Below are 14633 nucleotides of genomic sequence, written 5' to 3'. Positions count from 1 at the left end.
TACAAATCAACCCACTAAGCCATAACCGATTTAATAACACTATGATTAATTGGCTGTGGAACTGCCCCTGGGGCTTCATTCTCTTTATTGTTTTTGCTTTCTCCATGACCAATTCTGATGGTCTCAAGTTAAAAATCTACAGCATCCAATTTTCCATCTTGGTAGGGAAATTGCATATTTTTTTATTTTTTGGTTCAAGGGTCTCAAACTCTCTGGATTGATACAGCATCTCTCACATGTAGAATGGTAATAGCTCAAATATTGACTCATATTTTTTTTTTTATCAATAACTTTAAACAATATCAAGCTATATTGAAATTATATATAGCATGAAAAAGAAATTGTGAGTCTCTAAATAGTTATATGAAGAATAATAGTTAGAAAATTATTCCAAATTTAGAAAAAAAAGTTTCAATGGTCAAAATTAACTACGAAAAGGGTTTTACTACTAATGATACACTTCAGACATGGAATTAAAAAGGGTCCCAACTATTAATTATTGTTCCCATAAAGAACTGAAAAATTAAATTCTGAATTTTTTTTCATCCCATCCAACAATTTGATGAGAAATTAACACGCATAAAAATTAAATAATGGTGAAAAGATTGTAATCGTTGATTATAGACTTGCAGTGCCTCCAATGGGTGCTGTGTATCTCTACAGAAAATGAGTGATCCAAAAACTATGCTCTCCATAAGTATTCCAACATGATCGAGCATGCATTTGGATTCTCATCACTAAAAACCATTTACAAATCTTCATTTTCACAGCAATCATAGAAGATTGGAGGGCAATGGCCATTAATTGGCTGTGGAATTGCCTCTGAGGCTACATTTTCTCCTGTATCTTTTGATCCCTCTTCTTCCCTTTTGCTGGCTGCAATCTCTACCTTCTTCCTTGTCTTCTTTTTTAGTTTCTTTAAGAGTTTTTGTGGTCGATTCTGCCTGTTACCACCACCTCTGTGTTTGCTCATATCCGTTGTGAATGTCTCTACACCTAGAATACAATTAACGAAGGCATAAAATGATTGCTTCACGTAACATATGAACACTTTTTATCTTTGCGAAAGATCAAGGAAGCTTACGTTTGAACTTCGAAATGATCCTGGCCATGGTTCTTTCACATGCATTGCAATGCATGGAGACTCTGAATTCTACAATAACCACCTGTTAAATTAAAAAAAAAAGTGGGATTTTAAAGAAGTTGAATTAAATGTTACTTTTAATTCTTCCCTTTTCTTCTCATTTGCCATATTGCTTTGGAGCTGTAAAAAGAAGGAACAGAGGGTTTTTTTTTTTTTAAAAAAAAGGAAGGTTGGTCAAAAGGGTATTGAGTAATCATATGAAAAGGGTTATTTTTGGTAGATAATGATAGTAGATTAGGGTTTGTGGATGCTTCTGGTTTACAAGATCTTATGTACGTAGTGAAGAGGATTATGACCGGCCTCATCTTCTTCTTGATGGCCAGTTTCCTCGTGCTCATGATTTTCATATGGCAACTTTGACATTCCCTCTTTCCCTCTGACAACTCTTTAATATATCTATTTATTATGGTGTTTTGTTGTACATGTTACGAGGATAATATTATGTTTATAAAGAAAACTTAACCTCTATAATCACGGTAAAGGAAAATGCCTAAGAATGTGCAGAAAATTGTATTTCAAAATATTTTTTACTTGAGAATATATAAAATAATTTTTTTATTTATTAAAATTTATTTTTTTATATTAAAACATTAAAATAATTTAAAAATACCAAAAAAAATTAATTTTAAACAAAAAAAATCAAAATTTAAGCAAACAATGCTTTAGCTGCATTATTAAACACCTTTAAAATATCATTTTGCCCCTGATGATGCGACCACTCTCACATTGGCTAAGAGACAAAGCCATTAGTTTCTTATAAGCACAAAAAAAACATCTCTCTTCTCAAAAAAAAAAAAAAATCTTTTAAAAGAACAAAATTTCCTATATGGTTTTAGTGAAACAATACCTACTGGGAGACCTACCATCCTAACCGATGTGGGATTAGTGTCATCATCAATCCCTTAAAAAATATCACATGATTTATTTTAATATAATTATTATAAATTTATATAATCATATCTTTATTTGATTTTACATTCTAGTTCCTCTAATTTCTAAAATTTACTCATAATCAGATCATACTTTATTTACATTCTATTTTAATTACTTAACATGATGCTTAAAGAGTGTTACCTATTAAATTCTTAATATGTTAACATAAATATAGAATAAAACATAATAATAATTAGAATTAATTAAATAATATAATTTATTATCAATTCAATAGTTAATTACTTTAAATTTAAAATTTAAGTGCAACATGTTATAATCTCTTAAATATTTAAAAAAATTATTTGTGACTTAATTTTTTATGATTAATTTATCAGTACAACTAATATCATCTTATCTATAATGCTTTTATTTAAGCATTTAAACATAAATCATGTTTGCCTGGTAGATTATATTGATACTCAACATAATAATCATTCTTTTAAATAATATTTAAAATGTTTTTTAATTTTTATTCCACAATATGCATAGATTTTATAATTAAGAATATATAATATATTTTTTAATATATATAGGATGAAGAATCAATGATTATCAATGGAAATTATATTTTCTCTAATTTAATTTTCAACGGAAATTCGAATTTGCGCGTGCAAATGGAACTCTAAGATTCTGTCATTTTATCCGTATTTCCTTTTACATTCTGCAAAAGGAGACAAGTTACTCTACTAATACGGTGACATTTTAGGTGAGAGAGCTAGTCCTGGAAAAGTGACAGCCCTTGTTATTCTAAGGAAAATAGAATCTTACCTGTATGCACTTGATGGACCTGGACTTTTCAGGACCATGGTGTTTTGATAATGCTGTTCAATTCTCGATAGAAATGTCACTGTATTAGTTTTTTTTTTTTTTTTTTTTTTAAATGGTGTTTTTAAAATGCATTTAAAAATACAGCCCTGGTGCGTGGGCCTTCCAGGTGGTGCACCTGGTCTGTTTTTAATTTTTTTTAAATTTATTTGCCCTTTTTTTTAAAATAATAATAATAATAAAGAGTAGACAATATGTCGTCAGCAACAACAAATAAAACGTCTTCTAGTTTTACATAATCCAATAACTAGAGATCGTTGGAAAAATAGGGCTTTGAATCTTTGGCTTAAAAACTCATTTTCAACTTTTTTTTTTGACTCAAAACACCTTGATAAACTTACCTATGATCTAAAAAAAATAAAAATAAAATAGCTAAAATCAACTTGAACCCAAAAAAATTATCGCGATCAAATCTACCTTCTCCAGTAAGGAGAAAGAGAAGGAAAAAAACACCATGGTAAAACTACTCATTAAATGAAACCTATTGACATTAATTTCAATCTTTTATTAATTATTACTTTTTTTCTCTAAGCTAGAATTCAACATCCTCTCTCTTTTTTCTAGCAAAAAAGGATTACGAAATAAGATAAATAAATTTTTGTATCAAAATTAAATTTTGGACAGCTAAAGAGATTGTTGCCTATAAACCTAAAAACATGGGGGTTGAAAATAATTTTTTTGTATGAAATTTGAAGTCATCTCCTATTTTACCTGCCATTTTCACTTTGGTCATTTGACTTTCAATCCAACATTTTCTTCCAAAAAATATATAATTGGGTGCTAATTTAGGCTTAAAAAGGTTAAATTGTGTCAAAAGAAGTTTAAGGATCAAATTAAAAATTTTAATTATTACAATTCATAGTGATTTGTGAGATGATGAATAGTATTGAAGCAAAAATGTTTTTCTCCCAGATGAATTAGTTTATGTTAATTTTTCAGCCTCAAATTTCAGATGGGATTATGTCCAAGAAGGTGAGACTATAGAGGGCGTTTGAGAAAGCGATGCAAACCGCATTTCATCAAAATTCAATTTTATTTTTTTGTTAAAAATTAATTTTTTGTATATTTTAGATTGTTTTGATGCGCTGATCTCAAAAATAATTTTTTAAAAATTAAAAAATATATATATTATTTTGATGCATTTCAACAAAAAATATTTTAAAAAGTAATCGCAACAACACCCTATATTTAAGGACATAAATTGTATGGTGGCTTTTCAGAAAGGTTTAACAACATGGGCAACATTTGGAACCCACCTATCTTGTATTAGAGAATAGCTTCAGGTCTCGAAATGTAAGGCTTCGAAGTTTAATCCAATCTCGTTTAAAATGAGACTAGCTTTGTGTGCTATTTGTGAGGTTGAATGAAGAATGAAGAGTTGTGTTCTTCCAAAACAAAATAAAGTTAATTTAATTGTATTTTTGTAAAGAGATGTAGTTTATTTTAAATAAAAGTAATGTTAATTTAACTATAAGAAATTATCAATAAAAAAAGACAATTCTAACATAGTTCTCCCCATTCAAAAAACTTCTAGTCTTTCTAAAATATTTTCACTTTACATTCTTTCTATTAAAATTCCTTTCCTTTTTTAAAGAGAATATCATACAAATTCAGGTTCACAGTTTATTCTTGGTTGTGTTGCCATGAATAAAAGATTAAGTAAGCTTAAGAAACAATATTATAATCACCTTATTAGCACTAGAAAACAGGAAATAAATTGTTTTAATACTAGAGGATTGACCCTTATCTCAATCTATTTCTTCAAGTTTATTTATTGTCAATAAGTATTAAGTATTGTAAGTTGATTTTAATTTGATATGTTGATTTATGTGCATGTTTTTGTTTTGTAAAAACAAGATACAAGAAGGAAGAAGGAACTACAATCTTAAGCACTACTAAAGTGTTCAAACACTACTACTAGATTATTGCCCATGCTACGCTACGAGTCGGAGTAATTTTTTTAACATAAAATATTAAAATTTGTTAATGCATTTTTTAGCAAAAAAGAAAAAGAAGGAACTATATGAGAAATTGACTTTAAATGACCTGGTCGACTAGAAAAAAAAAAGTCCAAACAAAAAAATGAGCTAACCTAGTTAACTTTACCAACCTGCTCTTAGAATAACTAAATAGAAAAAAAAAGTGATAAAATGACAAAGCTCAAGTGCAAATAATTCAAAGAAAAATGATGAAATTGAAAAAAAAAAACTCATAAAAAATCAAGGAAAAAAATTTCAAGTTAACCCGAGTTAACTCGACTAACCCAACACTCACAACATGAGATTGAGATAAAAAAAAAAAAGACTTATAAAAGAAGGACTTAACAAAAAAAACCAAAATTAAATAAAAAAAACATTGAGAAAGAAAATACAAATTAACTCGGTTTACCCGTTCTCGAAATAAAAAAAATAAAAAACAATAAGAGATGCAAAAAAAATGACAAAGCTTAATGTCAAATAACTTAATGCAAAAAAAAAATGAAATTGAAAAACAAATAATTAAAAAATTGAGAAAAAACCCGAGTACACTCGAGTTTACTTAACTAACCCACCACTCGCGACATGAGATCGAGATTAAAAAAAAAAATAGACTTTCAAAAGAAGTACCTAACAAAAAAGACCAAAGTTAAATTAAAAAATTGAGTAAGAAAATGCAAGTTAACCCGGGTTAACTTGGCTAATCTGCACTCTGGAAAACCTAGCTGAAAGAAAAGTGAAAAAATCACATGGTTCAAGAGCTAATAGTTTAACATCAAATGATGAAATTGTACAAACAAATATTGATAAAAAAAAATTAAGAAAACAAATCTAAGTCAACTATTGTTACCTTAACTAACCTATTACCCGAGATATAAGATCATGATAACACAAAAAAAAATAAAATAGAACAAACAATGAAGTTAAGAGCTTAATAATAAAATATCAAATTATAAATTCGAAAAAAAAAATCAATTTTCAATAAAGGGTTGTCCTATTGGAAAGCAACCATGTAAAAATAACAAATCAAAATATCCAATTGTAAAACAATTAAAAACTTAATGAAAACCAAATATGGTATAAAAACAAAATGAAAGAAAATAATCATGGGCTAAATTAAAAAATAAAAAACAAAACTAAGAAAAAGATGAAAAAAAATAATTGAAAGAATGATGATCGAAACTATATATAAAATCAAATGAAATTAAATGTTTAGGGATAAAATTGAGAAAAAAAATAAATCAAGAAAATGATAAGAACATAGCAATCAAAAGAATGAGGAAAAAAAATGAATTAAGAAAACAAATGGAATAAATTGGAAGGGATGAAATTGCAAAAAAAAAATAATCAAGAAAAGTATAAATCACAAAAATAGAACAATCAAAAGTAGAGAGACCAAATCAAATTAAAAAATCAAATTGAATAAAATGTCCAGGGATGAAATTGAAAAAAAAAATAAAAAAACATCAAAAGCCAAATAAACTATGATGAAAAGAAGGAGGGCCAAAATCGATCAAATCACAAACTAGATAACATAATTGATTTTTTGAAAATCAGGTGCGAATTTCTAGGGAATGTGTGTGTGCGCACGCGCGCGTGTGTGAGAGAGAGAGAGAGAGAGAGAAAAAGAAAAACCTCATTGCAGCCCAACTGGACCTTTCATGTTAACATGCGTAACATTGCCGGAAAGGATGACTTGTCGCCCCCAACACCGCCAAGGAAACAAGTTTTCAATAACAAGAAGGGACCTCACACACCACCTAAATGGCGCGGAGGTCATCACGCGATGACGCGTGTGTTGCACACATCAACAACTTTTTTATTTAAATATTTAATAATATAAAATTACCAAATAACTCATAATTAAACTAAAAAATAACAACAAAACCATAAGAAAAGGACCAAGATACTCTTGAAACTAACCTAATTTTTTTTGGATTCTAACAGTAGTTTTGAAATTTTATTATTATTTTTTTTAATGAAAAGATGTAGAAGCCCCCTTTTCAATGTTCATTTTATTTTTTCTCCTAAATATGTGTTTGGCATTACATTTTGGAAACGCTTCAAATTGTGTTTTTTTTTTTTTACTTTAAATTAATATTTTTTTATGTTTTCATATCATTTTAATGTGCTGATGTCAAAAATAATTTTTTAAAAATAAAAAAAATATTATTTTTGATGTGTTTTGGAATGAAAAACACTTTTAAAAACAAACGCAAATATACTTCAAAAGACACTTTAAGAAGTATGACCATAGCTTAACTCTGTAATTTAAAAAAAAAAAAAAAAAAGACTGAAAAGGTCCCCCAGCAAAAGCTTTACACTTTTATTTGCTTTCCAAGGTAAATTAATTATTTAACTGCACTAAAAGAAAGTGTCCGTGTCAAATTATCCTCAATTAATTTTTCAATGACTTAATATATCATTTAAAAAAAAAAAAACAATTGTATTCCCAATAGTAAGCGCATCCTTTTTTTTTACCGATAAGGTTAAAATCATAAAAACGCTCCCCCAATGAATAGAAACATGTGTCTAGAGTCACTATAAATCACTAATGTGTTTTTTATTTTTTTATTTATTATTTTTAATGTTGCTGCTATAGAATCACACCAACACGATGATCATCAAGAGCTTAAAAAATATGTCGGGGATAGTACCATGCCAGTTATAGATCCTGTCACTTCTACCGACTTACAGTATTGAAGTTTCACAAGATTCTCATGCTACTTGCCGGAGCTGCAGCCAAACGATTAATTATGAAAGGAGAGGTTGTTTTTCAGACATCTCTCTTTACTTTCCGGAGATCATTTTTAAACCTCATATCCTCTCTTTATGTGTGGCCAACTGGTTTCATAAATCATGCATTATACACAGACCAGACAGTTTTCCTCTGGACGTGTTTTTCATCGGAGATCATCAGATGGTGTCTGCAGACTGCACCTGACAGGTCAAACGGCAAGGATTTATTTTAACATGACATGAAATCGAAAATGACTTTGTTTTTGTCGGATATTGTGCAGCTAGAGATGCCGAAAACCAAGATGGTGAGGAGAAAGACGAAGCAAGCTGCAGAAAACAAGATGCAGCAGCAAGAACATCATTAGCAAAGCTAAGGTTGGAGGCCCATGATTGGACATAAAACGGTCAGGATCAACTTTCAGGAATGCCGTGGTAACCTAGCTGGACTTGGATACAAAGTCTTGAACGAGCCCCGGTCACAACGGTCACAAGGGCGGAGTTAAAAATTATTTATTTGGAGGGGCTAAAATTAATATAATAATATATAATATTTATTTTAATTTATTATATATGAGTTGTAAAATAAAACTTGTATAATTTAATTTTATTTAAATAACTTATTATAGACATATAATAACCTTTGCATAAGGTAAAAAAAGGTTTAGAGTATTACCAAATTGAGTTAAAAATAATGAAGTTAATTTTATATTCATAATATATCAATCACTTTAATGTTGTTGGTTTTTATATCTATCAAATATAAATATACAAAGTATGAAAGAAACATTAGCTAAAGTGAAATATTATTTATATTTAATAAATTTTGAAATAAAATAAAAAAATAATAAAGAATCAATTCTTCTTAGTTTGTTTAACCTAAAATCAAAAACATATATCTTAAGAAAAAATTGATAATTTTGGTGGCTCTACTAAAAACAAAACATAAAAAAAAATCCAAGCATAATCAAAACAAACCAATAAAATATATCTAATTAATTAGAAAAAAAATCACTATAACAAGAATTTAAAAAACAATTGGTAGAACTAGTAGATCTGAGAAAAAAAAGAGCAAAAATGGTAGAATTATAAAATAACCTTATCAAATTATTAACAAACATTTCAAAACAAAACAAAAATAGATTTTAAATTTAAATTACCTTATTTTGTTTGATGAAAGATAAATTAATTGGTGACTCTGCTTTAATTTTTTTGTAGAAAAATTTTGTTCGTGATTTGTGTTTTTATTTCTCTATTTGATTGGCTGCAGCCTGCAAGATTTATATTAGGATAAATTAATAGCTTTGTTTTTTATTTCACAAAGTAATGCTTTTATATTTGTTTTCTTTCCATGTAGTAGGTTAAGAGTAAATTAGGAAATAAAAAATAAAGCCATAATTAATTACTCTAATAAAACCCATCTCTTTAAAATAAAAAATATGATATCTCCATTTACAAAAATTAAAATGTCTTGAGGGGGGTCCAGGCCCCTGCTTGCCCCCCCTCACTTCCGCTCCTGCCGGTCAGAGACCAAAAAAAATTTTCTAGCTAAAAAGAGGGGTTGGAGCATATAGTGCTCACCAAAATTGGCCATGCACAATCATATATGTTAAAATAATTAATATTAAATACAAGAGGAAGTTGAATTCTCAAGTTTATTATGAGTGCTTAGAGTTAATCTAAATACAAAAAAATTATATATAGATTAAACTAAAATATTATTCTATCCTTAATAAATAAGACTAAATAAATATTATTTAACATCTCCCCTTAAACTCATGATGCGGCATCTATAAGCATCGAGAGTTTGCCAACTAGGAAACAAAAACGAGAAATGGAATGCGCTTTGGTAAAGAAATCTGCAATTTGCAAGGAAGAAGAAATAAAATGCAAAGTAATAGTGTCATGCTTTAGATGATGACGAGTAAGATGACAATCAATCTTAATGTGTTTAGTTCACTCATAAAAAACTGAGTTGTGAGCAATCTGGATAGAACTCCGGTTGTCATAATACATAGAAGTGGAATGAGAAAATGAAACTTCCATATCAGTAAGTAACCAATGTAACCAAACAATTTCTTTGGTAGTAGATATCATGGCATGATATTCTGCTTTAGTGGATGGTTAAGAAACAATAGATTGTTTCTTGCTCTTCCAAGAAATAAGATATTCACCTAAAAAGATACAGAACCCAGTAAAAAACATGCAATCCATAGGATCACTACCATGATCAATATCAGAGTATGCACACAGCTCCAAGGAAGAGGTGGATGAAAGTAAAAGATTCTAAAAAATTATACCTTAAAGATATCGTAAAAGACGAAGAACAGTTGCCCAGTGAACAATAGTAGGAGAAGCAATGGTCGATCGTCGGAACCACCAAAATATAATTCTGACTTAACTATCTCAAACAAAATAAATTTGTAGTATGATCATGAAAACCAGGTCGAAACCATAGGAAGTTTCACTTAATCTTCTACAATATACCGAAATGAGAAAGAACGGGGGGTTTAAATGAAATAATTAAAAAAAATAATTTTAAAAATAATAAATTGATATGTCATTAAATCAATTCAAGGGTCCACAAATCCATTCCTATAAATCTGTTGATCGTCGAAGTAAAATAAATATTCTTTCACGTCAAGCAAATAAATTTAATATCCCTTAAAGATAAGGAAAATCAATGAGATTATGAGTACATTACTTAGGAAAAGCTCTCTAATCAATTTCTTACCATCAAGCGAATGTAATATTGAAAGAAATTTTCATTCACTCGACAATAGTCAAGGAATAAAATATGTGCATTTATTCTAAGCAAACGCTCAAAAGTTTAACAATTTTAACTTAGTTTATTCTTCTCTAAGAAATCAAGATAAGAGTTGCAACAATCAAATTAATTCTTTTGAACAATTACGGATTGAAAGAAACTAAAAAGCATACATGCTAACTCAAAATAATTCAATAAGCTTGAATAACAATCAATAACATAATTCTGAACAAGGAAAAATAAATACTTGAATTTGAAAAAATTATAATGATAACGTTACTTCTCACAACATGCTAATGGAGATGGTGTGTGTCTCTCTTGAACTAAGTTTAAGAGTTTAGTTCATGGTTGCTGGAAAATTCATAAAAGCAGAGAAGAAAGGAATGTTTTTTGACCTTTGTTTTAGCCATGTTCTACTCTCTTTATCCATCCCCATTGCTGTCGAATTCTTCAGGATTCTTACACTAATTAGGAGTCTTTATGATGCTAAACTTATTCCTTCTTTATCTGGTCTTTAAGGTCTGATAAATCTCTCAGAATTTGTGTTGAAAACTGATTCTGTTACTGTAACAATTATGTTGTAATTCCAACTCTGCTGCAACTTAGACTTTGTTTCTGACTTAGTTTCTTGCAATATCCAACTATACCAGCTGTATTAATTCATTCATTGTATGTTAGAGGCTTGATCTGCATCTTTCTTTAGTCTTAAGGCCTATTATTTTTATGTCAGACTCTCAACTGTAGTAGGATGTTCGGCACTATTGGTTTCCTGATCAGAGTAGGAAACCCATCTCGTCCTCCAGATTGCGTTTGGATTTTGTCTTTGAAAACAATTTTATATAAATTGACATCCTTCATAAAAGTTGTAGTATTAGATGTGTAGATGAATTTGGAATTTTAAATATCTAGTGTGAAAGTAGAGAATCCTGCTGTAAGTAAGATTCTGAACCAAGTTTGCAGGTCTGATTAGAGATCCAAATAAGATCAGGTTTTTACCTATGATACCTTTCTGGAAAGCTTAACATGTGTGCTTCAATTTAGATTAAACATATGTTCTCATTCGGGAACTCTAACTTAGCGAAAAACCTATCATAAGAAGCTAGGTCCAAAACATAAAATGCAGCATTTCTTATCTTTTATCGATTAATTCACAAAGTCTCTTCTACATGCCAAACTCAAATAAGTTCAAAATACATTAAAAAGCATAATGTAAAAGGAATAAAAACATATGTATATTTTACACTTATCAAGTAACAAACTAACTAACAACATGAACAACATATGCAATATTTGGACAAGTAATGATGAAATATACCAAGCTCCTAGCAATAGTACAGTATAAAGTAGGATCCACCAAAGGTAAACCATCAGAAAAAAAGTACCTTACGTTAACCTCAACAGGACTATCTACAGTCTTGTTATTAGTAAGTTTAGCCCACTCAAGAATATTTGCAACATATTTTCACTGAGAAAAAAGATAACCTTTAGGTGAGTATGCTACCTCAATACCCAGAAAATATCAAAGATAACCCAAATCCTTCATTTCAAATCGTCTAGCTAACTCTCTCTTTAAAACTGAAATACCATCAATGTCATCACAAGTAATAATCATGTCATCAACATATCAAGACAGAATGATATGACCTGTATCAGTGTACTTAATAAAAAGAGCATAATCATGACTATTAGAAACAAAGCCAAGAGACGAGATTACAATAAAGAATTTCGCAAACCAAGCACGGGGTGCTTGTTTAAGACCATATAATGATTTCTTAAGCTTACAAACATATCCAAACTCATGTGAAATATGAGGAGAGGGTGCCATATAAATTTCTTCTTAAAGATCTCCATTTAAAAAGACATTTTAACATCAAGCTGAGAGATATGCCATTGATGGATCGAAGCTACGATAATAAGAGTAAAAATAGTAGTCATTTTTGCAACAGGGGCACATGTCTCCTCATAATCCATACCATACTGTTGAGAGTATCATTTTGCAACTAGCCTAGCTTTATATTGCTCAATAGACCCATCAGAATTAGTATTGATCTTATACATCAAACAACAACCAACAACACTATTACTAGGAGGTAGAGGAACTAAATCCCAAGTATCTTTCTTATGTAAAGCAGAAAGTTCCTAATCCATAGCTTGCTACCAAAATGGATCAAGAATTGCCTCTTTATAGAAAGAGGGCTCAAAGAGGCAATGAATAAAAGCTAAAAAGGAAGTAAATGATGAAGAATAACAAGAATAAGCAAAATCTGGTAGCTTTATGGACTTATGAATGTAGATTGACTAACGTAGAGGTGGATCCACAATCTTAGATGAAGCTTGAGGGGCTGTAGATGAGAATGGAGCTTCAAGTGTGTTAGAGAGTAAAGTATCAGTACCTACAGAGTTATATGTACAAATTGGTCGAACATGGAAAGAGGTATGACTATCAAAATCCTCAGAAAATGGATATTCGAATAAGATCATGTTTAGTCAGTTATAAGTAGTGGGTGGAATAGAAAAGAAAAGTATATACTAAAGAAAGATAATATGACGAGACACATAAATTGTCTAAGTTATTGGATCAAAACAACGATACCCCCTTTTACCTTCACTATAACTTAGGAAGACACAAATAGCGGACCAGGAGGATAACTTATTGCGTTCTACACGAGGACGAAGAACAAAATAAGTACAACCAAAAACTCTAAATGAGAAATAATCAGGGACACACCCATATAACTTTTTAAAAGGAGATAGACCCGAACTATGAGAAGATGGAATTATATTAATCAAAATTATAAAGACAACTTCTCCCCAAAACTCACTAGGAACAGAAGTAGACAACAAAAGAGAATGGACAGTTTCGACAATGTGCCTATGTTTTCTTTCAGCAACACCATTTTTCTTAGGAGTATATGTACATGAAGTTTGGTGGATGGTTCCATCTAAGGTAAGCAATTGATAAAATTTATTAGAGATATATTCCCCACCCAAATCACACCTAAAGCATTTGATCACAGCAGAATATTGAGTTTTGACAAGAGCTCGAAAGGCTGCATATATCTCAAAGAATTTAGAATGATGTTTCATTAAATAAATCTAATAATAATGAGTATGATTATTAATAAAAGAGACATAATATCGAGACCCTTCTTTTATGGAAATAGAAGAAGGTCTCTATACATCAGAATAAATCAAGTCAAATGGTGAAAAAGAAACAGAAATACTTTGATTAAAAGGTAAAGTGAAAAATTTTGCCAGTTTACATCCACTATAATAAAAAATGTCACAAGTTTTCAAAATTTCTAAAGCTCCCGTGGATGCTAAAAATCTTAAACGAGGAGACGAAACATGCCCTAAACGAGAATGCCATAAATAAAAACTAGAAGATGAAGGACTTAAATGAAAAGAAGACAAATCAATAGTAATAGCAGCAGTAGCAGCAACGGGAATTGACACTTTTAACTCATCCAAAATGTATAGTCCATTCTCCCTACGACCTGTTCCAATTAGATTTTAAAACTGCAGATCCTATACACTCTAAAAAAATAGAGGAAAAAATGACTAAATAATCACCATAATCATGTAATTGACCAATAAAAGTAAGATTCAATTTGAGGTTCGGAATAAGATAAACATTAGAAAGAGACAAGTGAGGTGTGACAACAGAACCAACACCTTCTAAGGGCAAGGGAGTGCCATCAGCAGTCATAACATAAATGGAGGGCAAAGAGGAAACAAAGGTAAAATATAAAGAGTCTGGAAACATATGATGTGAAGAACCAGAATTCAAAACCCATTCAGTATGTTACATTCCTGAAAAACTATAAGGCAACTGACCTTTAGAAGAAGAAAAGGACATTGCTAATGGTTGTAAAAAGAGAAACTTCTAAAATTGCTCAGCCAAAGTACTAGGATCAATAATAGAGCCTGAGGAAGCTACTGTTGTGGTATTGTGGTGTGGTGGTTTATAACCCCAAGGTGGTCTATGAGTAATAGATTGTGACTGGTTGTCAGGTTTTCAAGCTTGATTATGTTGTCTCAACTTAGGACATTAAGCTTTTTAATGAAATTTTTGCTTATAGAAACTACACTCATCGAAGCCAACCCTTGTGTAAGGCTTATGGTGGTGATTGGAGAATTGCTTAAAGGGTACTGCTAGTACAGAAGGATTCGAAGTATAAAAAATACTTTTTTTAAAAAAAAATATGACTGAAAGCTAATTTCTTTAGCCAATAACTCACTGAAAATCGAG

General features: G+C 29.9%; 1 protein-coding gene across 1 annotated transcript; it reads right to left on the bottom strand.

Moving 5' to 3' along the window:
* Nucleotides 1–748: 748 nt before the first annotated feature.
* On the bottom strand, nucleotides 749–1252 carry LOC118061064 (heavy metal-associated isoprenylated plant protein 19). The gene is made up of 3 exons (XM_035074434.1): nucleotides 1220–1252; nucleotides 1085–1166; nucleotides 749–996 (listed from the first exon to the last, which is right to left on the bottom strand). Exons 1-3 carry the CDS (start codon nucleotides 1250–1252, stop codon nucleotides 749–751), a joined length of 363 nt encoding a protein of 120 aa, XP_034930325.1.
* Between the last annotated feature and the right edge of the window lie 13381 nt (nucleotides 1253–14633).

The sequence above is a fragment of the Populus alba genome, chromosome 8 (assembly GCF_005239225.2).
Source record: "Populus alba chromosome 8, ASM523922v2, whole genome shotgun sequence".
Classification (NCBI taxonomy): Eukaryota; Viridiplantae; Streptophyta; class Magnoliopsida; order Malpighiales; family Salicaceae; genus Populus; species Populus alba.
This window is presented reverse-complemented; position numbering and strand designations above follow the sequence as displayed.